The sequence below is a fragment of the Pongo pygmaeus genome, chromosome 1 (assembly GCF_028885625.2).
Source record: "Pongo pygmaeus isolate AG05252 chromosome 1, NHGRI_mPonPyg2-v2.0_pri, whole genome shotgun sequence".
NCBI classification, from domain to species: domain Eukaryota; kingdom Metazoa; phylum Chordata; class Mammalia; order Primates; family Hominidae; genus Pongo; species Pongo pygmaeus.
In genome coordinates this window covers 178,122,208-178,150,105 of record NC_072373.2, presented here as the reverse complement: position 1 = coordinate 178,150,105, position 27,898 = coordinate 178,122,208, and the positions used below count along the sequence as shown (strand labels likewise).

At 41.6% G+C, this 27,898-nt stretch overlaps 1 protein-coding gene across 2 annotated transcripts in view; it reads left to right on the top strand.

Annotated features, from left to right (window-relative positions):
• Nucleotides 1–27,898, top strand: part of ZFYVE9 (zinc finger FYVE-type containing 9) — a 206,470-nt gene that overhangs the window by 145,782 nt on the left and 32,790 nt on the right. For both annotated transcript variants that reach the window (XM_054487840.2, XM_054487849.2), the window contains 2 exons: nucleotides 1,382–1,464; nucleotides 9,316–9,420. In XM_054487840.2, the coding sequence (XP_054343815.1) occupies nucleotides 1,382–1,464; nucleotides 9,316–9,420 (188 nt within the window). The remainder of the gene's footprint in view (nucleotides 1–1,381; nucleotides 1,465–9,315; nucleotides 9,421–27,898) is intronic.

The window sequence follows — 27,898 nt, the reverse complement described above, 5'->3', positions numbered from 1 at the left end:
CTGAATCCTGGGAATTCTGAAATAGCTAAGACGTGATTATAGGCTCTCGGGAATTTTTATAAGGAATACATACAGAAATAATGATTATAGTGGTATATTGTATTAAAACCTGTGCTCAAAGTTAAGTTCATTGGGAGCTCTAAGACAGGCTCTAACTTGACCAGGAATGAAAGAGTAGTTGGACCTTCAGTTTTCTTGGACCAGAGTGCCTCTGGATTAACTCTGAAGGAGGCATATGAATCAGCTAAATGAATCAAGGAAAGGGAAGGATTGTGTGCAGAAGAAGCAACATGTGTATCTTCCTATTTTATACAGGCATTTCAAACCATAAAGTTCAAGAGATGAGCCAGACTGTGATTTGCCTCTCCTAAGAAGGATCCTGGTTAGGAGGTATAGAAGAATGAACTCTTGGCTGAGTGCGGTGGCTCATGCCTCTAATTCCAGCACTTTTGAGAGGCGGCCAAGGCAGGCAGATCATTTGAGGTCAAGAGTTCAAGACCAGCCTGGCCAACATGGTGAATCCCATCTCTACTAAAAATACAAAAAAATTAGCTGGGTATGGTGGTGCATGCCTGTAATTCCAGCTACTGGAGAGGCTGAGGCAGGAGAATCGCTTGAACCCTCCTAAGGCAGGAGATCATGCCACTGCACTCCAGCCTGGGTGACAGAGTGAGACTCTGTCTCAAAAAAAAAAGAGTGAACTCTTAAACTTGTTGGAAAAAAAAAAGTGAACTCTTAAACTTATTGAGCACAGAGGAATCAGGGGATATTTATTTCCTGGATCGTATCAATTCAGTTTGAAGAAGATTGCTCCCTAAGACCTTGTGGGTTTGTTTGTTTGTTTGTTTGTTTTGGAGACAGGGTCTCATTCTGTCACCAAGGCTGGAGTGCAGTGGCACACTCATGGCTCACTGTAGCCTCGACCTCCTGGGCTCAAGCCATCCTTCTACCTCTCAGCCTTACAAGTAGATGGGACTACAGGTGCATGCTACCACACCCAGCTAATTTTTAATTTTTTTGTTTGTTTTTTGTAGAGACAGGGTCTCCCTAGGTTGCACAGGCTGGTCTCAAACTCCTAGGCTCAGGTGATCCTTCTGCCTCAGCCTCCCAAAGTGCTGGGATTCCAAGCATGAGCCACTGTACCTGGCTATTGTGTGTCATTTTTGAAACATTTACATCAAAAGGCTTATTCTGGTTATCAGAAGACTTAATATGGCTCAGCATTTGTCTGCTACCATGCCAAATACTTTTTGAGCCCAAAATTTGATATGTTCTAATGAGCCATTATAATTATATTTTGAAAATTGTATTAGTCATGAAATCTCTTTTACCAAAGTTTTATGTTGCCAGACTTAAGTTTGATCATTTCTCATTTCCATAGTTTATCCATGCCCACTATTCAGTGTCAGATTTCGGAAGCCATTGTTTGGAGAGACGGGGCATACCATCATGAATCTTCTTGCAGTAAGTTGGGAATTTTTTTTTCCTTTGTCCTTACTGGAGTTTATATGGGAGAAGGAAGAAAGCAATTTTATAATTTTCTTGGTAGCTGTGCCTAAGCTGCTTAAGGCAGGTAAAGATACATGCTGAAGAAAAAGAACAGTATATATATGTGTATATATATACACACACATATATATACATATATATGCATATGTATACACACACACACATATATATACACACACACACACACACACATATATATATTCTTTTGCAAACATGAAGTGAAATGGTACAGGATTCCAGCGCCTGATTATACACTTACCGTCTAACCTTGCAGAATTATTGTGAGGACTAGAAGTAATATATAAATAAAACACCTAGCATTCTGTCTTGTTTTTATTTTAAGACTGGCATTCTATGAGTTTCTCTTGTGTCTATGTAGGTTATTATCCAAGCAAAGATTGGTCAGAGATTGTACCCAGATACCCCAAGCCAGTAAGGCTACTGCTCTCTGCTGATGGATCTGAATATGGACTGGAATTTAAACTTCATTGTTTTCCTTTCTTCTGGGCTCTCTCATGTCTCCTACACACGTGCACGGGTTCTGGCTCTGTTGGCCAAGATCATTGGTTGGCTTGAGTCCACTAAGTTCTCTGCTGCATATATGCACAGACTAGGATCAATCCTGGATATTTGGACCGTTTATGAAGCTCCCTATGGTTGTCTTACCTCCCAGAACTTGCCCCAAACAGGTTTAGTGAACTCAAGCTAATCAAGCTACTGGGCCTCCCTTTTTAATAACCACCGAGATTACCACTTTGACAATGTTCCATAGCAAGTAAACTCCTTCAAGTAGCAAAGCTCATTTTTTTGTTTGTTTTGTTTTATTTTGTTTGAGACAGTCTCTATCGCCCAGGTTGGAATGCAGTGGCACGATCTCAGCTCATTGCAACCTCCACCTCCCAGCAATTGTCGTGCCTGAGCCTCCCGAGCAGCTGTGACTATGGGAACACACTACCACACCCAGCTAATTTTTGTATTTTTTTGTAGAGAGAGCGTTTTGCCATGTTGGCCAGACTGATCTCAAACTCCTGGCCTCAATGATTCACCCGCCTCAGCCTCCCATAGTGCTGGTATTATAGGCGTGAGCCACTGCTCCCAGCTGCAAAGCTCATTGTTTTTACAAACTACCTTGCCCTGGTTGAACTACCTAACTACCTAATGGGGCTAGGGGGCAGCCCCAGGCAAGAAGGTCACAGACTCAATTCAAAGTTCAGTAGTTTTCATGAAAAAACATTTCTTTTTTTTTTTTGGAGATGGAGTCTTGCTCTGTTGTCTAGGTTGGAGTGCAGTGGCACAATCTTACTGCAACCTCCGCCTCCCAGGTTCAAGAGATTCTCCTGCTTCAGCCCTCAGAGGAGCTGAGATTACAGGCACCTGCCACCACGCCTGGCTAATTTTTTGTATTGTTCATAGAGACAGGGTTTTGCCTTGTTGGCCAGGCTGCTCTCAAACTCCTGACCTCAGGTGATCCGCCCACCTCAACCTCCCAAAGTGCTGGGATTACAGGCATGAGCCACCATGCCCAGCCAAAACACTTCTTAATGTTACATACCTTTGATCTAATTCCAGAGCACTGAAATGATTCTTTTTAAACCACTTACACAGCTTTTCGGTTGCTTTTTGAGGAGCAGGTTTGGTGATTTCCTCCCTCTGTGATGCTTAAAAGCTATATTTCCAGTTATCTTTTTTTTATTTCTTTAAAAAATTTTGTTTTGTTTTGTTTTATTTTTGTTTTTATTTTTTGGGACAGAGTCTCGCACTGTCGCCTGGGCTGGAGTACAGTGGAACGATCTCGGCTCACTGCAACCTCCATCTCCTGGGTTCAAGCAATTCTTGTGCCTCAGCCTCCCCAGTAGCTGGAATTACAGGCACGAAACACCATGCCCAGCTAGTTTTTGTATTTTTAGTAGAGACGCATGTTGGTCAGGCTGGTCTCAAACTCATGACCTCGAGTGATCCACCCACCTCAGCCTCCCAAAGTGCCTTTTGCCTGTTTTTTAATTGGGTTGTCTTTTTGCTGCTAGGTTAAATTTGTTATATATTCTGGATATTAACTCCTTTTCAGATGTATGGTTTGCAGATATTTTCTCCCATTTCTGTAGGTTGTGTCTTCACTCTGTTAATAGTTTCCTTTTCTGTGCAAAACCTTTTTAGTTTGATGTAATTCCATCTGTCTATTTTTGCTTTTATTGCCTGTGCTTTTGGGATCTTATCTAAAAATTCCTTGCCTAGCCCAGTATTGTGAAGCATTTGCCCTGTTTTCTTCTAATAGTTTCATAGTTTTGGGTTTAAATTTAAGTCTTTAATCCATTTTTAGTTGATTTTTGTATATGGGGAGAGGTGGGGGTCTAGTTTCATTCTTCTGCATGTGGATATATCCACTTTTCCAAGTACTATTTATTGAAGAGAGTCCTCTCCGCAGTGTGTGTTCTTGGCACCTTTGTCGAAAATTAGTTGGCTGTAGGTGTCCAAATTCATTTCTGGGCCTTCTATTCTGTACTGTTGGAGTATGTGTTTGTTTTGGCCACTACTATGCTGTTTCGGTTATCATAGTTTTGTAGTATATTTGGTCAGGTAGTGTGATATCTCTAGCTTTGTTCTTTTTGCTCAGGACTGTTTTGGCCATTTGAGGCCTTTTGTGGTTTTATAAGAATTTTAAGGTTGTTTTTTTTTTTTCTGTTTCTGTGAAGAATATCATTGGCATTTTGATAGAGATTGCACTAAATCTGTAGATAGCTTTGGGTAGTATGGCCATTTTCACAGTATCAATTCTTCCAATCCATGAACATGGAATCAGTTTCCTTTGTCAATGTTTTTTTTTTTTTTTTGAGACGGAGTCTTGCTCTGTCGCCCAGGCTGGAGTGTAGTGGCGCAATCTCGGCTCACTGCAAGCTCTGCGTCCCGGGTTCACGCCATTCTCCTGCCTCAGCCTCCCGAGTAGCTGGGACTACAGGTGCCCGCCACCACGCCCAGCTAATTTTTTGTATTTTTAGTAGAGACGGGGTTTCACTGTGTTAGCCAGGATGGTCTCGATCTCCTGACCTCGTGATCTACCCGCCTCTGCCTCCCAAAGTGCTGGGATTACAGGTGTGAGCCACCGTGCCCGGCCCTTTGTCAGTGTTTTATAGGTTTCATTGTAAAGATCTTTTACCTCTTAACTAAGTGTATTCCTAGGTATCTTATTTTTTTTATAGCTACTGTAAATGGAATTGTTTTATTTTTTATTAGCATATAGAAACACTACTGATTTTACATGCTAATTTTGTATCCTACAACTTTACTGAATTTGTTCATTAGCTCTAACAGGTTTTTGGTGGCATCTTTAGGGTTTTCTGTGTATAAGGTCATGTCATTTGCAAGCAAGCACAATTTGACTTTCTCCTTTCCAATTTGGATGCCTTTTATTTCTTTCTCTTGCCTAATTGCTCTGGCTAGGACTATGTTGAACAGAAAGGATTAAAATGGGCATCTGTGTCTTGTTCCTGATCTTTGAGGAAAAGATTTCCACTGTTCCCATTCAGTATGATGTTAGCTGTGGGTTTGTCACATATGGCCTTTATTGTGCTGGGCTGCTTGTCCGGCTGGGCCCAGCAGGCCAGCCAGCTGTGTGTTGGTTTCTCCACTGTACAGGTCTGCCTGTTTCCTGGGGCAGGGAGGTGCCATGTGAGTTCAGTGCCAGGGTTCCCTCATTCTGTTGGGCCTAGGCTCTCAGCAGCTGGATGGTGGTGATACAGCTACATGTGTGTGTTGTGGACTGACAGTGGGGCTTCAGAGATGGAGAGATGCAGTGGCAGTTGGCCCCCAGGCAGGATGAACTCTAGCAGTGGGTCCAGTTTCAAGATGGCACCATGCTATGACTGGGAATGGGGGCTGTATGACGTGGGCTCCAACTCTGGAGCAGTGTAGTCCTGTGAACTGCAGGCAACTATAAACTGGATTCAGGATTTGTGAGGACTACAGGACTCTCCTGTAGCAAGGTATGCAGGAGGCTGCAGTGGTCATGGGGACCATGGGTCCCCAGCTTACCCTTTCCCCATTAGAAGTAGTCCTTCCTGACTCCAGGCCACTCCTTGCAGGGAGGCAGTGCGGCAGAGGCAGAGTGCTTCGCTCACGTCTCTGTGGTGCTATCTGGGGCATCTGGTGCTCCACAGGAATTTCAGCACTCCCCTGATGCTCTCCAGCATACTTCCACAGCCACTCCAGTTGAAATATAGTTTGTTTATTGTTGTTTTGGTCCCTTTTGTTGAGTAGAGGGGAGCAAGAGCCAGACAACTCCAGTCAACCATCTTGCTGATGTCACTGTCTTTTAGAGAGAACAATAAGAAAAAAAAAATCTTCGCTGGGCGCGGTGGCTCATGCCTGTAATCCCAGCACTTTGGGAGGCCAAGGCAGGTGGATCATGATGTCAGGAATTTGAGACCAGCCTGGCTGATATGGTGAAACCCCGTCTCTACTAAAACTACAAAAATTAGCCGGGCATGGTGGCACGCGCCTGTAAATGCCAGCTACTCAGGAGGCTGAGCCAGGAGAATCTTTTGAACCTGGGAGGCAGAGGTTGCAGTGAACCAAGATCGCGCCACTGCATTCCAGCCTGGTCAACAGAGTGAGACTCAGTTTCAAAAGAAAAAGAAAAAAAATCTTGTAGATTTACCCATCTAGTTGCCATTTCCAGTGTTTTTCATTCCTTTGTATAACTCTGTATTTTCATCTGGTGTCATTTTCCTTCTGCCAAAATGATTGCCTGTAATATTTCTTACAGTGTAGGTTTGCTGCTGATGAATTCTTTTAGCTTTTGTATTTCTAACATCTTTATTTGATCTTCATATTTGCAAAATACTTTTGGTGGATGGAGAAGTCTAGGTTGAGTTTTTTTTTTGGGTTTTTTTTTGAGACAGAGTCTCACTCTTTCACCCAGGTTGTAGTACAGTGGCATAATCTCGGCTCACTGCAACTTCCACCTCCCGGGCCCAAGCGATGCTGCCACCTCAGCCTCCCGAGTAGCTGGGATTACAGGTATGCACCACCATGCCCAGCTAATTTTTGTATTTTTAGTAGAGACAGGGTTTCACTATGTTGCCCAGGCTGGTCTTGAATTCCTGACCTCAAGGGATCCTCCTGCCCTGGCCTACCAAAGTGCTGGGATTACAGGTGTGAGCCACCATGCTCAGCCCGAGTTTTCTTCTTTGAGTATTTTTGAGATGTTGCTCCACTGTCTTCTGGTTTGCATTGTTTTCCATCTCATCTTTGTTCCTCTCTACATAACAATTTTTTCTTTTCTTAATGTTGTTTTTCTTTTTCCATCTTTTTTTTTTTTTTGGAAATAGGGTCTCACTCTGTTGCCCAGGCTGGAGTGTAGTGGCACAATCACGGCTCACTGCACCCTTGACCCGCAGGGCTCAGGTGATCCCTCTGACCTTGGCCTACCAAGTAGCTGGGACTACAGTTACGTGCCGCTACGCCCAGCTAATTTGGTTTATTTTTCATACAGACAAGGTGTCTCAGTGTTTCTCAGACTGGTCTCCAACTCCTGAGCTCAAGCTATCCTTCCACCTCAGCCTCCTAAAGTATTGGGATTACATGCATGAGCCACTGTGCCTGACCTTCTCTGGCTAGTTTCAAAAGCTTTTTAAAATTACAAGTTTGAAGCAAATTGATTATAATGTGCCATAGTGTAGTTTTCATGTTTCCTGTACTTGGGGTTCATTGAGCTTTTTGAATCTATGGGTTTATAGTTTTCATCTGATATTTTTTCTGTTCATCCCCTTCTCTCCCTGAAGGAGATTACTCCAATTACATATATATCAGGCTGCTTGAAATTGTTTCACGGCTTACTAATGTTCTTTTTATTTCTTTTTCAGTCTTTTTTGTCTGTGTTTTCATTTAGGATGGGTTTTATTGCCGTGCTCTCAATTTCACTAATCTTTTATTTTGGTTTAAGCTGCAGTTAATTCTATCAGTCTTTTAAACAATCTCAAATACTGTGATTTTCATCTCTAGAAGTTATACTTGGGTCTTTTAAGATCTTTTATGTCTCTGCTTAACATTTTGTACGTGTAGAATACAATTTAATAACTATTGTAATGCCTTTAGTAATTGTAACATCTTGTATAAGTTCTGGCTCAGTTTCCATGGATTGATTTTTTTTTCCTTTATTTTGAGTTGTATTTTCCTGCTTCTTTGAATGTTTGGTATTTTTTTATTGGTTGCCAGACATTCTGATTTTACCAATTGGGTGCTGGTTATCAATATTCTTGAGCTTTTTTTGCAAGTAATGAAGTCAAGTTACTTAGAAATACCCTCCATCTCACATCATATTCTACATTTTAGTAAATGGCAGTTCCAGTCTTCTAGTAGCCCTGGCTATAAAATTTAGAATCATCTTTAACTTTTATCATTTGTTCACATTCCACAATCACGGTGGCAAATATTATCAGATTTTCCTTTAAAATATGTCTGGAAACAGGCTGGGCGCAGTGGCTCACACTTGTAATCCCAGCATTTTGGGAGGCCAAGGTGGGCGGATCACCTGAGGTCAGGAGTTTGAGACCAGCCTGGCCAACATGGCAAAACCCCATCTCTACTAAAAATACAAAAATTATCTGGGCCTGGTGGTGCATTCCGGTAATCCCAGCTACTTGGGAGGCTGAGGCAAGAGAATTGCTTGAACCTGGGAGGCAGAGGATGCAGTGAGCCAAGATTGCACCACTGCACTCCAGCCTGGGTAACAGAGCGAGACTCTGTCTCAGGAAAAAAAAAAAATTTATATCTATATATCTACAAACTGACAACTTCTCATCACTTTTTAAACTGTTAACATCCTGGCCAGGTGCAGTGGCTCACACCTGTAATTGTAGTACTTTGAGAGGCCGAGGCGGGTGGATCACCCGAGGTTGGGAGTTCAAGACCAGTCTGGCCAACATGGTGAAACCTTGTCTCTACTAAAAATACAAAATTAGCCGGGCATGGTGACGCACATATGTAATCCCAGCTACTTGGGAAGCTGAGGCATGAGAATCGCTTGAACCCTGGAGGCGGAGGTTGTAGCAAGCCAAGATCGTACCACTGCACTCCAGCTCGGGCAACAGAGTGAGACTTCATCTCAAAATAAATAAACTGTTAACATCCTGGTCTAAGCTCTCACTATCTCCTACCTTGATTGTTTTTATTGTATTTGTCTGATCTTTTCTTCTGTTCTTCCTCCCTTACCACCTATTCGTTACCAAGAAGTCAGATCTGTTAAAACAGGTCAAAAACCTCCTAAAGGCAAAAGTCCTCGTGGTGACCTATAAGAACCTATGAAATCTAGCCATTTGCTATTACTTTGACCTTGAGTCTACCACTCTTGTTCATTTTGTTTCACCCATACTGAATAGATGGTGTGTTAGTGTGTACGCGTTTCCTTACAGATATTCATTGAGTGCCTAAGATGTTCCAGGCGTTAAGGATATAGCAAGAACAAAACAACTGAGAGTTTATACTCTCTTGGAGCTTCAGAGGGAGGAGACAGATAGTTAACAAATAAATACAGAAAATGTTAAGTGGTGGTAAAGCAGGGTAAACATTCAAAAATATTTTTTAATGTTGTGTATAAGAGGTATATGATAATGTTTGGCTTACTTATAAGAGTTTAAAGACTAAAGAGCTAAAATACATACAGTGGGGCTTTCATTATACATTTCCTTATTATTTAAATAAATAGGATCTTTCAATATTGACATTTTTTCCATTTGTGTTAATTTTATTACTATAAATTAAACCCTACCATTGATGAATTAATTTATTCTGCTTCAATTTGCTTTGACCCAGGACTTCAGAAATTACCAGTATACCTTGCCAGTAGTTCAAGGTTTGGTGGTTGATATGGAAGTACGGAAAACCAGCATCAAAATTCCCAGCAACAGATACAATGAGGTAAGATTACCATGAAGGTGTATTTTTCATAGTTGAAAACCTGAGTGAAGGTGAAAAATGCATGATTATGTATAAATTTTACTTGTAATTAATTAACAATGAAATCAGTTCGTAATATTGTATGGCTTAGTTCAATCATGGGGAATTTCATTACAGAAAGACAAGATGTCAAATTTGTGACCTAGTTGTTCACTGGATGTGTCATTTTACCTTTTGATATTATGATAATTAGTGTTAGATTTGCATTTTGATTAGGTCATGAAATTAGCTTTGTATCTGTAATATTAGTGGTGAGATTTTTAAAATGTTCCCCCCTTACTATAAATATTTATTTATTTATTTGTTTATTTATTATTTTTTTGAGATGGAGTCTCGCTGTGTTGCCCAGGCTGGAGTGCAATGGTGCGATCTCAGCTCGCTGCAACCTCTGCCTCCTGGGTTCAAGCAATTTTCCTGCCTCAGCCTCCCGAGTAGCTGAGATTACAGGCGCCCGCCACCATGGCTGGCTAATTTTTGGATTTTTAGTACAGATGGGGTTTCACCATGTTCACCAGGCCAGTCTTGAACTCCTGACCTCAAGTGATCCACCCAGCTCAGCCTTCCAAAGTGCTGGCATTATAGATGTGAGCCACTGCGCCTGGCCAAATATTTATTATTTTTAACTGTTCGTAATATTTAAGCACAACTTAGTGTAAGTCTCAAAATGGCTTTAAATAAGGTTCCAAAAGCAAATGATTCATTTTGAATTAAGCTATATTTTGTAACTAAAGTGAAATTGTACATACTATACGCACATTTAACAGAATTATATAAATATTCTTTGCCTATTTGCACGTGAAGTCTTTCTTGAATTTAAGTATTTTTCAAAATCAGTTCTAAAATTCCTAATGATAATTATTGAGCTTTTAAAGAGATTTTATTTTTAAACTTAGTTTGGTATAATAATGATTAAAATTTGTTGTTTTATTAGGGTGATAATTCCACTTCTTCCACTATTTCTTAGATTTCTTTCTTTTTTTTTTTTTTTTTGAGACACAGTTCAGTCTCACTCTGTCGCCCACGTTGGAGTGCAGTGGTGCGGTCTCAGGTCACCGCAACCTCCGCCTCCTGGGTTCAAGCGATTCTCCTGCCTCAGCCTCCCATGTAGCTGGGATTACAGGCACCCGCCACCATGCCTGGCTAATTTTTGTATTTTTAGTAGAGACAAGGTTTCACCATGTTAGCCAGACTGGTCTCAAACTCCTGATCTCAGGTGATCCACCCACCTCAGCCTCCCAAAGTGCTGGGATTACAGGCATGAGCCACTGTGCCCAGCCGGGTTTCTTTGTATGAAATAATTTTTCCTTCCTTTTATTTTTTCTTTTTTTTTTTCCTTTTTCATTTCCTTTTTTCTTCATTTAGCCACTAAATCATTTATGCGTTGAATAAACATTATGTACTTGGTATGCACGTAGAATCACACAGATGTTTTATTGGATTTGTGAGCTCAGTTCTCAGCATTATTATGAGAATGACCTCTGTGAAGAAAGCTTTTACCCATGACTTTCCACATGATTTTTTTTTTTTTAAGGATATTAGAAAATAGTAGCTAGAATGTGTGCTTACTTTTTTCTGGGATACAACTAGCAGTCTTCAGCATTTAGATAATCCTGACTTGGAGTATCAAGGAGTAATAGATGAGACTAGGTAGAGTCAAATCTTTAAAGTGAAGTATTTCTAGTTCACAGATCTTGCTGTTGCCCAGGCTGGAGTGCAGTAGTGCAATCTTTCATGGCCTAAAGAATTTTAAAAGAGATTGTGCTTTGAAAACCTATTTTATTTCTCAAATTTGAAATATTATTGTTTATTTCACAAACATTGATTAAATATGTTCTGTGATTTAAAATATAAAGATGAGATAAGAACATTAGGCCTGCTGGCCAAGCACGATGGCTAACGCCTGTAATCCCAGCACTTTGGGAGGCCAAGGCAGGTGGATCACCTGAGGTCAGGAGTTTGAGACCAGCCTGGCCAACGTGGTGAAACCCCGTCTTTACTAAAAATACAAACATTAGCTGGGCGCCTGTAATCCCAGCTACTCAGGAGGCTGAGGCAGGAGAATTGCTTGAACATGGGAGGCAGAGGTTGCAGTGAGCTGAGATCTCGCCATTGGACTCCAGCCTGGGCAACAAGAGTAAAACTCTGTTCCCCCTCCCAAAAAAAAAAAAAAAAAACCTTATGCCTGCTTTCTGAGAATTTGCTGTCCAGTAAAATGACGGCATCAGTGGCCTGTCTGGAGTGGCTGCTGCCATCATGCTGGCTGCAGCACGGAGGTGCTGCCAGGGCTGCATACTCTGTGGAGCCTGTAGGAGCCGGGGACAAGTGGGAGCCCCACCCCTTCCGAGTTGGTGGGGTGGGCCTCCCGAGGTGCAGCTGCCCAAGTTATGGCTGCAGACCTGGGCCTTCTGCTCCATGGAGCAGGCAGGAGCCCCACCCTTGCAAGGCGCAGCTGTAGCTACCCAAGTTGTGGCTATGGACCCAGGCATCCTTGTACTCTTGGGTGCCTGGGAAGGCCCCCCTCCCTCACAGCCCTGGAAATGCCTGCTCCTACTGCCTGGCTTTTGCCTGCTGTCAGCACCCACTCCAATCTCAGAGCTAAGTTGGGGCAGTGCTGACACACCAGTGCCCTGCCACCTTGGCCCCCTCCGGACCTTGGGCACTGACAAACATAGGAAGTAAGCTGATGGGGGATGTGTGCAGCTCAATGCTGGCCTGCAGATACCCCCATGGAACCTGCAGCTTGGGCACCATGAATAGCATGAGGCAAACACGTTCCTGAGCAGAAGAGGGCGGGTCCCTGATGAGGTTCCACCTTCAGGCTAGGAAGGGCCTGAAGGCTGGGGGGGCCAGGCCACCAGTCCCATGGACTGTAGCAGGAACTTGTGGTGCCTTTTCTTGGCCTGCCCATGGCCGTCCATGGACCAGTCGGTGCATGCTTCCCCTCCTCTGAGGCCTATAAAAGCCCTGGGATCAGCTAGAGCTGAGCAGACCTTGGGATGTCCAGCTGCAGAGAGGAGCTACCCACTCCAGGGTCTCCTCTCTGCTGAGACCTGCAGACATTGAGATGACCAGTGTAGAGAGGAGCTGCTCACTCCAGGGCCTCCTCTGCTGAGAGCTGAATACTCGATTTGACAACCTGCCTGTAGAGAGGAGCCACCCACCCCAGGCCCTCCTCTGAGCTATTACATCACTCATAAAGCTCCTCTTCACTTTGCTCACCCTCCACTTGTCTGCATACCTCATTCTTCCTGGATGCAGGACAAGAACATGGGACCTGCCAAATGGCAGGGCTGAAAGAGCTGTGACACAAACAAGGCTGAAACATGCCCCTTGCTTGCCACATTGCAAGTGAAGAGGAGAAGGAGAGAAGAGCTGCAGCCCTTTGGGGAGCCCAAGCTTGGGAGCTCCCTGAGCCAGGGCTGTGACTCCCTCTTTGGGGCCCTGTGGTTACTGAAGTCTTCAAGCTTCTGAATGCCACCACATTCCCTGGTGGCAGCTGTGGAAGCTGCTTGCGGTGCACCTGGTCTGGCCGCAGCCTGGCAGAGAGCCAGGGCTTGTGCAGGCACCTGGAGCTACCTGTCTCACTGCAGCAGCCAGCATGCCTGACTGTGTACAGTGGCCGGAACCCACGCTTGCTTTCTCACACACCCCTTGCTGCTCCATGCCTGGCTCATCCTTGGCAGACGTGGGATCCAGGCTGGTAGTGTAAGCCTAACACAGCCTGCCAGGCTGAGTGGCCGGAACAAGCCCAGCAGGCCTGAGCAAAACTCAAGCAAAGGCACCACTGGCCACAGAGCTTTCCAGCCAGGAAAGCAACACACCAAGGATCCTGTAACAGTTAGATGATCAGATGTCATTCCCAGGCAAATAACATATATTGCTATCCTTGATGTTTGCGAGGTAGTGCTGTGCGTTTGGAAATTTTATTTGTTTGTACAAGTATATCTGTAAAAGCTATGAGGCCTTCATAGTTATTTCTTTTTTTTTTTTTTGAGACAGAGTCCTGCTCTGTCACCCAGGCTGGAGTGCAGTGGCACAATCTTGGCTCACTGCAACCTACGCCTCCAGGATTCAAGCAATTCTCCCACCTGAGCCTCCTGAGTAGCTGGGACTACAGACACACACCACCATACCCAGCCAAAATTTGTATTTTTAATAGAGACAGGATTTCACCTTGTTGGCCAGGCTGGTCTCAAACTCCTAACTGCAGGTCATCTACCCACCTTGGCCTCCCAAAGTGCTAGAATTACAGGTGTGAGCCACTGCATCCAGCCCCCATAGTTACTTCAGTACTGGCTGGACACATTCACAACAATAGCTCTTATTCATATAACCTGTTTTTATCTGAACTCTGCTGCCTCCATTTATGGTGTGCAGGTTCAGAATCCTTTGTTCTAAAAGAGTAACAGTATTTCTTGTCATTTATTTTATGGATTATGTATCAGGTCATTTTCTTACCTGATTTAGCAAACTGAATTTTCTTTTTTTATTTTTTTTTGAGACAGAGTCTCGCTCTGTCACCCAGGCTGGAGTGCAGTGGTGCAATCTTGGCTCACTGCAAGCTCCACCTCCTGGGTTCACGCCATTCTCCTGCCTCAGCCTCCCGAGTAGCTGAGACTATAGGCGCCCGCCACCATGCCCGGCTAATTTTTTGTATTTTTAGTAGAGACGGGGTTTCACCATGTTAGCCAGGATGGTCTCGATCTCCTGACCTCGTGATCCACCCACCTCGGCCTCCCAAAGTACTGGGATTACAGGCATGAGCCACCGCGCCTGGCCACAAACAATTTTCCTTCTGATTAAATTTTTATTTTAACTCAACATAATTTTATCTCCTACAATCTCATACAGTTAAATTGTGTTGTGTCTAATAATTCTACTTCATAGTTGAAAAAGTAATTTCTTTTTTCTTTTCTTTTTGGAAACAAGGTCTCACTGTGTCACCAAGGCTAGAGTGCAGTGGCACAATCATGGATCACTGCAGTCTCAACCTCCTGGGCTCAAGTGATCCTCCCACTTCAGCCTCCTAAGTAGCTGGGACTACAGGCACGTACCATCACACCCAGCTAATTTTTGTATTTTTTTGTTTTGTAGAGGGGGTTTCTCCATGTTGTCTAGGCTGATCCTGAACTCCTGGGCTCAAGTGATACTCCCACCTTGGCTTCCCTGAGTGCATCACTACACCTGGCCATAATTTTCTTGTACATTTTATTTAATCACAATATTCTTCTTTTCCTCTCATTCATTTTTTCCATTTATACTCATAGTCTTTCTTATCATTGCCCATATTTTGTGCTCTTTTGTTTCATGGCTTTTGCAGAGCTGGTTCCTTATTGATTCATACTTCCCCTACTCTTCACCTGCCTAACCCCCACTCATTATTCAGGTGTCACCATAAATGACATTTTTTTCACATATACTTTGATTTAACTCCCAACTGGGGTAACTCTATTATATGCATTCCTAGAATTCTATGCATACTATTTGTAATAATGAGTACATTTGTAATTCCTTGTTGTGTGTCTGTTTTCTTTACTATACTATGAGTTCCATGAGGGACTTATGTCTATCTTATATACCACAAGTATCATTAGCAAACACCCTAGTACAGAGTGGGTTAGCAAGAAATATCTGTTGGATGAAGACATGAAACAGAACTAATATAGATAAAACAATATGAAAACAAGTGGTGAAATTTATTGCAAGTATACTAAAGGTACAGAGAAAGTAGATCTCTAGAGGATGAATAGAGTAGACACCAATGTTTCTTAATTTCTTATTGACCCTGAATCCCTAACAGAGCAACACATTGCATATAGGAGATATTCATAAATGTTCACCAAATAACTAGACGAATGAAAGATTTGAAATGGATAATGAATGATACCTAAGCACTAGAAAGAGAAGGGCAGACTGGGCATGGTAACTCACGCTTGTAATCCCAGTACTTTGGGAGGCCAAGGTGGGCAGATTGCTTGAGCCTAGGATTTCAAGATCAGCCTGGGCAACATGGCAAGACCCCATTTCTACAAAAAATACAAAAAATTAGCTGGGCATGGTGGCGCATGCCCTGTGGTCCCAGCTACTTGGGAGGCTAAGGTGGGAGGATCACCTGAGCCCAGGAAGTCGAGACTGCAGTGAGCTGAGATTTCTTCACTGCACTCCAGCCTGGGTGACAGAGTGAGACCCTGTCTCAAAAAAAAAAAGGCAGAAAAGACCTTAAGTAAAAAGGGGGATAGATACCTGCCTACACAAAGGAAGGGAAGGAGCATATCTCATAGGGAAATGGGAGACAACAAAGTGCCTAGCAAAGAGGGAGTTAAAGCAGACTGATGGCTTTGTGGGATGTGAGCTTGTACTAAGACTGCTGGCTTCAAAATCCACTCCGAGGAATTTAGATTTTAATATGATAATTTATAAAGAGCTTTTATAGGTTCTTAAGCAGAAAAAGTGACTTAATGAAAGCAGGATTTTGGAAAACTGAGTTTGGTGGCTATATGGAAAATGAGGAGGGAGGGAGGGACTAAGGAAAGATTTTAAGCTTAGAAAGCTAGAAGATAGTACTTCTGACACCATGGAAATTTTAATAAATAAGCTTTGTATATAAAGTTTCTAATCTCTTTTGTCAAGGCCATTAAAGATCCTTGTTGGTTAAGGTCACCTGGCTCATATATATATGTATTTTTTGAGACAGAGTCTTGCTCTCGCTGTGTTGCCCAGCTGGAGTGCAGTGGTGGTGTGATCTCGGCTCACTGCAACCTCTGCATCCCAGGCTCAGGTGGTCTTCCCACCTCAGCCTCCTGAGTAGCTGGGACTACAGGCACACACCATCATGTCTGGCCAAATTTTCTTTTAGTACGGATGGGATTTCCCCATGTTGCCCAGGCTGGTCTTGAACTCCTGGGCTCAAGCGATCTGCTTGCCTCAGCCTCCCAAAGTGCTCAGATTGCACCACTGCACTGGGCCTCATGCTCTTATAATGAGATTATTTTCACCATTGTATTAACTAATAATAAATAAATATTTAGTATGTACCAGGCACTATTCTAAGCATATATGTATCTTTACACTAACTCTATGACATGAGTATGCTAAATACCTTTTTACAGATGAGGAAATTAAGATACAGAGAACTTAGCTGGGTGCCATAGTGAATGTGTGTAGTTCTAGGTACAGGCTGAGGTGGGAGGATCACTTGAACCCAGGAGTTGGAGGCCAGCCTAGGCAACATAGCAAGACTCCATCTCTTAAAAAAGCAAAAAAAGACATATAGAACGTAAGTAACTTGCCTGTGATCATACAGCTAGCAAGTGGTGGAGCTGCCATCAAACCTAGGCGTTCTGATTCTGGTGTCCCTACTCTTAACCGCTGCACTGTAGACTTTAGTTTAAATAATTACCAATTTAGTTTTAGGGCTGAGTTAAAGTGATTGTATGTGGTTCTATTTACATTTTGTATGTAACCAGATCACTGGCATAGCTAGTACATGCACTTAAATACTGAAGTCTCATGGAATGGTAAAACTAAAATTACCTCTGGGGCATTTCCTAATATGTGACTAGTTTTTTGTTGTTGTTGTGATTGTTTTCTTTTTTGAGACAGGGTCTTGCTGTGTTGCCCAGGCAGGAGTGCAGTGGTGCAATTGTAGCTTACTGGTAACCTCCACCTCCTGAGATCAAGGGATTCCCCCACTTCAGCCCCTGAAGAAGCTGGGACTACAGGTGTGCACCACTACGCACAGCTAATTTTTAAATTTTTTGTAGAGATGGGGTCTTACTATGTTGCCCAGGTTGGTCTTGAACTCCAGAGCTCAAGCAGTTCTTCTGCCTTGGCCTCCTCAAAGTGCTGAGATTACAAGCATGAGCCACCATGCCTGGCAATGACTGTTATTTAATATGTTTGTTTAAGATCAGAAAAGTGATGAGCCATAGTGAAAGAAAAAGAGATGTTAGAATCAAATAGACCTTAGATTGATTTTTTTTTTTTTTTTTGAGATGGAGTTTCACTCTTGTCACCCAGGCTGGAGTGTAGTGGCACGATCTTGGCTCACTGCAACCTTCACCTCCTAGGTTCAAGCAATTCTCCTGCCTCAGCCTCCTGAGTAGCTGGGATTACAAGTGTGCACCACCATGCCCAGCTAATTTTTGTATTTTTGGTAGAGACAGGGTTTCACCATGTTGGCCAGGCTGGTCTCAAACTCCTGACCTTAGGTGTTCTGTCCGCCTCAGCCTCCCAAAGTGCTGGGATTATAGGCGTGAGCCACCGCTCCCAGCTGGATTGATGTTTAATTACTAGCTGTATTACCTTAGTGGGTTAATCTCTCTTCTGGAATATGGGTATGCTCATATTGTGAAGTTTTGTGACATTTCAATCACGTGTCAAATAACCAGTGTTGTGTATTAGCCTGGTATACTATAATTGTATATAAATTGTGCTGTTGTTGTTGTGTTCATTTTTATCATTCAGATTAATTGTTCATATGGTTAATTTTTATTTTTATTTATTTATTTATTTTTTGAGATGGAGTCTCACTCTATCGCCCAAGCTGGAGTGCAATGGTACAATCTTGGCTCAGTGCAACTTTCGCCTCCTGGACTCAAGCAATTCTCCTGCCTCGGCCTCCTGTGTAGCTGAAATTACAGGCACACGCCACCATGCCCAGCTAATTTTTGTATTTTTAGTAGAGACGGGGTTTTGCCATGTTGGCCAGGCTGGTCTCGAACTCCCGACCTTAGGTGATCCGTCCGCATCAGCCTCCCAAAGAGCTGGGATTACAGGCATGAGCCACCGCGCCTGGCTTCATTTGGTTAACTTTTATTGAACTTGTGTTACAAACTTCTCATTTTCATGTGGTTGTAGGATATATCTAACTTCCCAATATAGCTAAATTCCCTTAGGAAGTACAGTGCATCTGGGTAAATCTACAAGAAGGTGAAGTGATGAAGACTCAAAAAATCATTTAAAAAATATATATTGAATCTAACTATAGGTATTTAATATAAGGAAAAGAAGACTATAAAGGAATAGCACAGCATCCACCATTAATATGCATAGGCTCTATTACACTTTGAGACTCATGAGGTTATTTGGTTATAGGATATACTTAACCCTAGGGTTCTCATAAGGATGTGGAACATGAACCATAGCTTGATAGTAGTACAGTGTCAGGCGTTTGTTACCTTTGACAGTCTTTGCAACAACCCATGTAGCATCTGGTGTAGCTAATTGGGAGCATCTTTTTGGGCCTTCCTCCAGCCCCAGATAACTGCTCAAATGACAAGATCCACATCAGGCAGGTGTAGGAGCTGTCCTGGCTTAGAAGTCTTATTCCTGACAGCAACCAATATCTCTTGGAAAAACTTCACAGGCATAGATTCCAGGGTGTCTCTAGGGAACTTGCTCTGCTACAAGAGTGACTATTCAAGTAAGACCAAAGTTATGGCTATCTATCAGGGGTTTACATTTCTCCCTGTTCAAATATAATTTATTATCTTTCACTTTTGCCAATGTTGGAATAGTAGGGATTGATTGTATGGATTGAATTGTGTCCCTCTAAAGTTCATATATTGAAGTTGTAACCTCCCAGTACCTCAGAATATGACTTTATTTGGAGAGAGGGTCTTTACAAAGGTAATCAAGTTTAAATGAAGTCATTAGAGCAGGCCCAAATCCAATATGACTGGTGTCCTTATAAGAAGGGGAAATATGGAAACAGACACACATATAGGGAAGATGATGTGAAGAGACATAGGGAGAAGATGGTCAACTACAAGCCAAGGATAGAGGCCTGGAAACAGATCCTTCTTTCACAGCCCTCAGACGGAACTATCTTTGCTGATGTTGATTTTGGGCTTGATTTTGGACTTCTAGCCTCCAGAAATGTAAGACAATGCATTTCTGTTATTTAAGCCATCCAGCTTGTACTTTGATATAGCTGTGCAAGCATGCTATCACACCAGTCCACCTTAAACAACTAAATATCAAAACAAAGTATGATAAAAGATAATGGGCAGAGAAGGTGAGTCTTCTGCTTACCCTATCTTACTGCCTGTAGTTTTCAGGCCATAGAGCAGGTAGGGGAAACCCAAACTGACTTAGAGGTCTCCCTGACTTGAGGAGACAGAGTTGAGAAATATAGAGAGCCCACGATGGTTAGAATTTGCAGGACCAATTGCCAGAAGTTTTTTAAAAATTCAGGAGATCTGGAAATATTTCTGGAGTCTTAGCTGATTACTTACTAGTCAGTGTGTCTATATGAGGAAAGCACTGCAAAGAAATAGGTAGAACAATTCTCACAGGGCCAGGAATAGTTTGTATTCTTACCAGCCAGAGTGACAAAGGTTCTTGTACTACATGGGGCACATTATGTCTAATGACTCAAATTATGTACAGATTCAAACTGCTCTGATCCTACCTAATAAGCTTTAAAGAAAGCTTGAAAAGGATGAAAGATTGGGCACATTAAGGAGAGCTATGGAAGATATAAAAAAGACCCAAATCAAGCTTTAAGAAATGAAGGTGGCAACGGGATGAAAAGCATGTTGGATGAAATTAAATGCAGATTAGACAATGCTGAAGAAAAAACTCGTGATCATGAAAACATAACAACAGAAATGATCCAAAATGAAACACAAAGAGAAAAGGCTGAAAAATTAAATGAACAGCACATCATCGAGTTGTGGAATGTCAGGCAGCCAAATTCTGTAATTGAAGTACCCAAAGGAGAGAAAAGGTGGTGGACCTAAAAAATATTTGAAGAAACAATGGTTAAAAAATTTCCAAATTTAATGAAAATTATAAACTTACAGATCCAAGAAGTTCAATGAACCCCAATTGCAAGAAACAGGATAAAAACTACATTAAGAAATGTTATGATCATAATCAAATTGTATAAAAATTCACATAAAGAGAAGAACCTTAAAAGCATCTTGAGGGAAGAAATCTTCCTTATATACTTAGGTATTTTGCAAATATAAAAATGACAGCATATTTTTCATGAAAACAATGCAAGTTGCAAGACAGTGCAGCAAAATCTTTAAAATGCTGAAAAAGAAAAACTGTCATCCTATATTTTATACCCAGTAAAAATACGTTTTAAAAATGAAGGCAGGCTGGGCGCAGTGACTCACACCCATAATCCCAGCACTTTGGAAGGCCAAGGTGGGCGGATCACTTGAGGCCAAGAGTTCAAGACCAAACTGGCTAACATGGTGAAAGCCCCATCTCTACTAACAATACAAAAGTAGGCCAGGTGCCGTGGCTCACGCCTGTAATCCCAGTAGTTTGGGATGCGAAGGCGGGTGGATTGCCTGAACTCAGGAGTTCGAGACCACCTAGGGCAACATGGTGAAACCCGGTCTGTACTAAAAATACAAAAAAATTAACCAGGTGTGGTGGCGCGCGCCTCTAGTCCTAGCTACTTGGGAGGCTAAGGCAGGAGAATCGCTTGAGGCAAAGGTTGCAGTGAGCCGAGATTGCACCACTGCACTCCAGCTTGGACTACAGAGTGAGACCTGGTCTCAAAAAGAAAAAAAAAGCAAAAACTAGCCAGGCGCGGTGGTGGGCGCCTGTAGTCCCAGCTACTCAGGAGGCTGAGGCATGAGAATTGCTTGAATCTGGGAGGCAGAGGTTGCAATGAGCTGAGATCGTGCCACTGAGGCAAAGCGTTATACATAGAATTTATCACCAACAGACCTGTTCCACAAGAAATGTTAAAGTCCATCAAGGAGAATACCAAATATTGGAAATCTGGATCTACACAAAGGAATGAAAAGTGACAGAAATGATAAATTTATAGGTAAACATAACATCTTTTTAAAAGACAATTAACTGTTTCAAATTAAATGTTTGGCCGGGTGCAGTGGCTCATGCCTGTAATCCCTGCACTTTGAGAGGCTGAGGTGGGAGGATCGCCTGAAGCCAGGAGTTCAAGGACAGCTAGGCAACAAAATGAGACACCATCTTTACAAAAAATACAAAAATTAGCTGGGTATGGTGGCACATACCAGTATTCCTAGCTACTCTCTAGGCTGAAGCAGGAGGATTGCTTGAGCCCAGTGATTGGAGGTTGCAGTGAACTATGATCACACCATTCCACTCCAGCTTGGGCAATGGAATGAGACCCTGCCTCTAAAATAAAATAACATATATTAAATAGTAATGTATTGTGGAATTTATACCATATGTAGAGACAAAAATGTAGAACAGTAGCAAAAAGGCCAGGGAAGAGGATATGGAAGTATATGACATGTGATGTGGTATAATTTTACTTAAAAGTTTATTAATAAGTTAAAGATACATAATATAAACCCAAAAGCAACCACTAGAAAAATCAAAATGGGTAGGTATAGCTAATCAACAAAAATAATAAAATGGAATCATAAAAGAAGGCTGAAAAAGATAACAAAGAAGAGATGGGACAAATAATAAATAGCAAGATAGTAAATTTAAATCCAGCCATATAAAAAAACACTCAAATATAAATGATCTAAATACCTTCAAGTAAAAGGCAGAGGTTGTCAGACTGAATAAGGAAGATTCATCTGTATGTTGTGTAAGAAACATACGTATAAGAAAAACACGGCCGGGGCTGGGTGTGATGGCTCATGCCTGTAATCCCAACACTTTGGGAGGCCGAGGCAGGCAGATCACTTGAGGTCAGGAGTTCGAGACCAGCCTGGCCAACATGGCGAAACCCCGTCTCTACTAAAAATACAAAATTAGCCAGGCATGGTAGTGCGTGCTTGTAGTCTCACCTACTCGGGAGGCTAAGGCAGGAGAATCACCTGAACCCGGGAGGCAGAGGTGCAGTGAGCCAAGATCCCGCCATTGCACTTCAGCCTGGGCAACAAGAGTGAAACTCCGTCTCAAAAAAAAATAAATAAATAAATAAAAAAAAGAAAACCACAGCCGGGTGCAGTGGCTCACGCCTGTAATCCCAACACTTTGGAAGGCCAAGGTGGGTACGTTACCTGAGGTCAGGTATGTGAGACCAGCCTGGCCAACATGGTGAAACCCTGTCTCTACTAAAATACAAAAATTATCTGGGCTTTGGTGGTGTGTGCCTGTAATCCCAGCTACTCGGGAGGCTGAGGCAGGAGAATTGCTTGAACCTGGGAGGTGGAGGTTGCACTGAGCCGAGATCACGCCACTGCACTCCAGCCTGGGTGACAGAGTGAGACTCGGTCTCAAAAAAAAAAAAAAAAAAAAAAAACAGTAAATGGGTAGAAAAGGTAGCATAGTAATATTAATTAAAAGAAAGCTGAAATGGCTATATTAATATCCAGGTTATTTCAGAACATATATTATTACCAGGGATAAAGAAATACATACCATATTTATAAAAGGGTCAATTTATCAAAATGATACAACAATTTCAAAACATGTATCTAATAACAGAGCTTCAAAATGCACAGTGCGAGAACTGGTAAAACAAAAGGTTAAATGGAGAAACCCACAATAATATTTGGAGATTTCAATAACCCTGTCTCACTAATTGAAGGAAGTAGTAAATAGAAAATCAGCGGGACTATGGAAAACTTGAACAACACAGCCAATTTTACTTAATTGATTTTTATAAAATACTCCACACAACAGCATCAGAATGTACATTCTTTTCCAGTGCACACAGAACATTTACAAAATAGACCATTTTCTGTGGTGTAAAAGAGGTCTCAATAAATGTAAGATGATTCAAATCATACAGAGTGTGGTCTGTGACCACACAGCTTTAAATAAGAAACCAATACCAGAAAGATCTCTAGAAAATTCCCAAATATTTGGAAATAAAATGTACATTTCTCAATAATCCATGGGTCAAAGAATAAACCAAAAGGAAAATTATAAAATATTTTGAACTGCTTGAAAATGAAAACATGAGATATAAAATTGGGGGATACAGCTAAAACAATTATTAGAGATAAATTTATAGCATTAAACCCTTATATTAGAAAAAAAGGCCAGGCGCGGTGGCTCATGCCTGTGATGTCAGCACTTTGGGAGGTTGAGGTGGGCGGATCACTTGAGGTCAGGAGTTTGAGACCAGCCTGGCCAACATGGTGAAACCCCATCTCTACTAAAAATACAAAAAAATTATCCAGGCGTGGTGGTGCGTGTCTGTAATCCCAGGAGGTGGAGGTTGCAGTAACTCGAGATCATGCCATTGCACTCCAGCCTGGGCGACAGAGCAAGACTCTGTCTCAGAAAAAAAAAGAAAAAAAGACATCTCAAATCAGTGACCTACTCGTCTACCTTCAGTAATTAGACAACAAAGAGTAAATGAAATACAAAATAAAAGAGAAGAAATAATAAAGATAAGCAATCCATAAAATAGAAGACAAAAACAATAAAGAAAATTAATGAAACCAAAAGCCAGTTCTTTGAGAAGAGCAATAAAATTGATAAACCTCTAGTTAGACTGATTTAGATAGGGAAAGCACAAATTACCTTTTTAGGATGTAAAAGAGGGAAACTATCATTACAGGTCCGATAGACAGTATGAACATGTTTTGGCCAGTGTGCGTTCAACTTAGATAAAATAGGCAAATTATTTGAACAGTAAGTTTTCACAGCTCTCAAGATTAAATAGATAAATAGCCCTGTATTTATTAAAAGAATTGAATTTATTGTTTAAAACCTTCCAACAAAGAAAAGTCCTAGTTCAGATGGTTTCACTGGTAACTTAACAATGAAGGAAGAAATAACACCATTTCTGTGCAAATACACCAAGAAAATAGAAGAGAAGGAATGTTACTCTATGAGGTCAGCCTTATACTAATAACAAAACCAAAAAAAGACATTACAAAAAATGAAAACTATGCATCATACCTCTCGTGAAGATATTTGCATAAATAGTTAACAAATTTTTAGTAAATCCACTCTTAACAATACATAAAATAATAATGTATATTATGACTAAACGTGGTTTATTTCAGGAATGCTAAGTTGGTTTAACATTCAAAACTCATTCCATAGTTTAGGATACAGGATCTTTTAACAGGATGAAAAAGGAAAACCATATGATACAGCAAAAGCAGGTGACGAAATCCTACTTCCATTCAAGATTAGAGAGAGCTTGATTGTGTGTGTGTGTGTGTGTGTGTATCTTGGCAATCTAAGAAGAGAACTTTCACAAGTTAATGATTATCTATGAAAAATCTATAATTAACATCTCTAATGGTAACAGACTGAGTGCTTCCCCTTTAAGATTGGAAACAAGAAGGGGATGTTCACTCCTGTTTTTATTGAGCATTGTAATGGAGCTTCAAGCCCATGTAATAAGGGGGAAAAAAAAGAGTCATAAAATTATATATATAAAAAAAGACTGTCGGTATTCATGGATAACTTGGCTGTCTATGTAGAAAATCCTATGGAGTTTACAAAATGACCACTAGATCTACTAAGTGAAGTTAGCAAAGTCGTGAGATTATTGTATAAAAATCAGTAGTATTTTGGTATACTAGCAATGAACAATTGAATACAGAAATTTAATAACAATACAGTAGGCCAGGTGTGGTGGCTCAAACCTGTAATTCCAACACTTTGGAGGACAAGGTGGGCTGATTGCTTGAGCCCAGGAGTTCTAGACCAGCCTGGGCAACACAGTGAGAACCTGTCTGTACAAAAAATACAAAAATTAGACAGGTGCCATGGCACATGCCTGTAGTTCCAGCTACTCAAGAGGCTGAGGTGGGAGGATCACTTGAGCCTAGGAAGCAGAGGTTGCAGTGAGCTGAGATTGTGTCACTGCACTTCACTCTGGGTGACAGAGTGTGACCCTGTCTCAAAAAAAAAAGAAAAAACCACAGCATCAAAAACATGACATAATTTGGGATAAATTTCTTAAATGATCTGTAATACTTATACACTGAAAACTACAAAATATTGTTATGAGAATTTAAAGACCTAAATAAATGGAGATATATAATATTTATGGATTGGTAGACTCAGTACTGTTAAGATTGCAGTTCTCCCCAAATTGATCTGTAGCTTCAACACAATCCCAATCAAAATACTAGTAGGCTTTTTTAAAAATAAAAATTGGCCGGGCACAGTGGCTCACACCTGTAATCCTAATGCTATGGGAGGCCAATGTGGGCGGATCACCTGAGGTCAGGAGTTTGAGACCAGCCTGACCCACATGGTGAAACCCCATCTCTACTAAAAATACAAAATTACCTGGGCGTGGTGGCGCATACCTGTAATCCTAGCTACTCAGGAGGTTGAGGCAGGAGAATCACTTGAACCCTGGAGGTGGAGGTTACAGTGAGCCGAGATCGCACCATTGTACTCCAGCCTGGGCAACAAGAGCAAAACTCCGTCTCAAAAAATAAATAAATAAATAAAAACAAATAAAAATTGAGGTACTGATCCTGAAATTTATATGGGGGTACAAAGAACCTAGAAGAGCCAAAACAGCTTTGAAAAAGAACATAATAGCCAGGCGCGGTGGCTCAGGCCTGTAATCCCAGCACTTTGGGAGGCCGAGGTGGGCAGGTCACGAGGTCAGGAGATCGAGACCATCCTGGCCCACATGGTAAAATCCCATCTCTACTAAAAATACAAAAATAAGCTGGGCATGGTGATGCATGCCTGTAATCCCAGCTACTTGGGAGGCTGAGGCAGGAGAATCTCTTGAACCTGGGAGGCAGAGGTTGCAGTGAGCTGAGATCGTGCCACTGCACTCCAGCCTGGTGACAGAGAGGGGGAGACTCCGTCTCAGAAAAAAAAAAAAAAGAACATAATTCCAGGACTTCTTAGATGATGTTAAGACCTTTATTTTTTTTGACAGAGGTTCGCTCTTGTTGCCCAGGCTGGAGTGCAATGGTATGATCTCGGCTCACTGCAACCTCCGCATCCTGGGTTCAAGTGATTCTCCTGCCTCATCCTCCAGAGTACCTGGGATTACAGGCACATACCACCACGCCCAGCTAATTTTGTATTTTTAGTAGAGACGGGGTTTCTCCATGTTGGCCAGGCTAGTCTCGAACTCCTGACCTCAGGTGATCCACCCGCCTCGGCCTCCCAATGTGCTGAGATTACAGGCATGAGCCACCGTGCCTGGCTGTTAAGACGTATTTTAAAAGTAGAGTGATCAAAGCAGTATTGTTTGGGTGTAAATATATATGAATAGACCAATGGAACAGAACAGAGAGTCAAAACATAGATGCTCACAGATGCTCAATTGCTTTTCCATAAAGATGCCAAGGCAGTTCATTAGGAAAAGGATAATCTTTTGAACAAAAATGGTCTTTATAATTGTATAGCCAGTTGTTTGAAAAAGAAGGTGAACCTCAACCTTTACCTCATACCATGTACAAAAATTAATTGGAAATGGTTCATAGATTTATACAGAGTTAAAACTAAAACTTCTGAAAGAAAACATAAGATAAAAATCTTAGTGACCTTTGGCTTGAAGGAGGGTGAGGGAACAATATATTACAAAGGGGGTCAAGGAATTTTTGGGGGGTAATTGCAAGTGCCATTTTATGAGTATATGCACATGTCAGAATTCATCAAATTGTACACTTTAAATATGTGTAATTCATCAGTTATTTTAAATATAACTGTAAAAGAAAATACATCTTTTTTTTTTTCTGGTAATGTAATAGACATTCAAACTTTGATCAGGTCACTGCAGTGATATAGCCAAAGAGTTAACCTGTCAAAGTCTCACACAAAAAGGAACAAGGTTTTGTTAACTCTTTACTCAACACCAGAAAGATAGGAATAGAGAAGTTTATGTTGGTTGTGATACAAGAATCTGTGAAATCATGTATTTGTACAATTCTCCATCTTGTATAAGACAGGCTGAAAAATAGGCGGAATGGCCTCTTGAGATTCTTTCCCACTCTAAGCTTCTAAAATAGGAGTTTTGGTTTATTTTAATTTGAAACTACACATATTCTTCAGAGAAGTGTGAAATTACAAAAGCATAATTTCATAGGTTCTTTGTAGCACTGGCGAGAACAGATGGCGCTAAAATCTGTTTGAGGAATGTTTGATTCTCTGGCCTTCAAGGAATATATTTCTTTTAGGGAATTAGGAGCTGATAGTCCTCTTCTTAAAGGAATGAAAGGAATTGGTCAAAGGTCCTCTGGAGAATTGTGCAGAGGAGAGAGATGATGTTCCATTGATTATTGGTATAGCTTTTCCTAGCTTATACATAAAAGACAGTATTTAACAATAGATATGTTCAAATAAAAGAATCCTCAAGAAGAAGCCCATGATGCTGTACCTCCACTGACTGCAAGAGGAGGCCACTGCTGAACCCCATATACCCAGGATAGTACTGTCTTCTCTTTTGTGTACATGCCCATTGACAGGAGTGGTTCTACTACACTGGACTTCTAGTCAAACTCCTGGCTTTCCCTGTTTCCCAGAACTCACAACCTCGCTGCCATATTTGTCCTTGAGACCATCAGCTCTAATCTCATTGTGT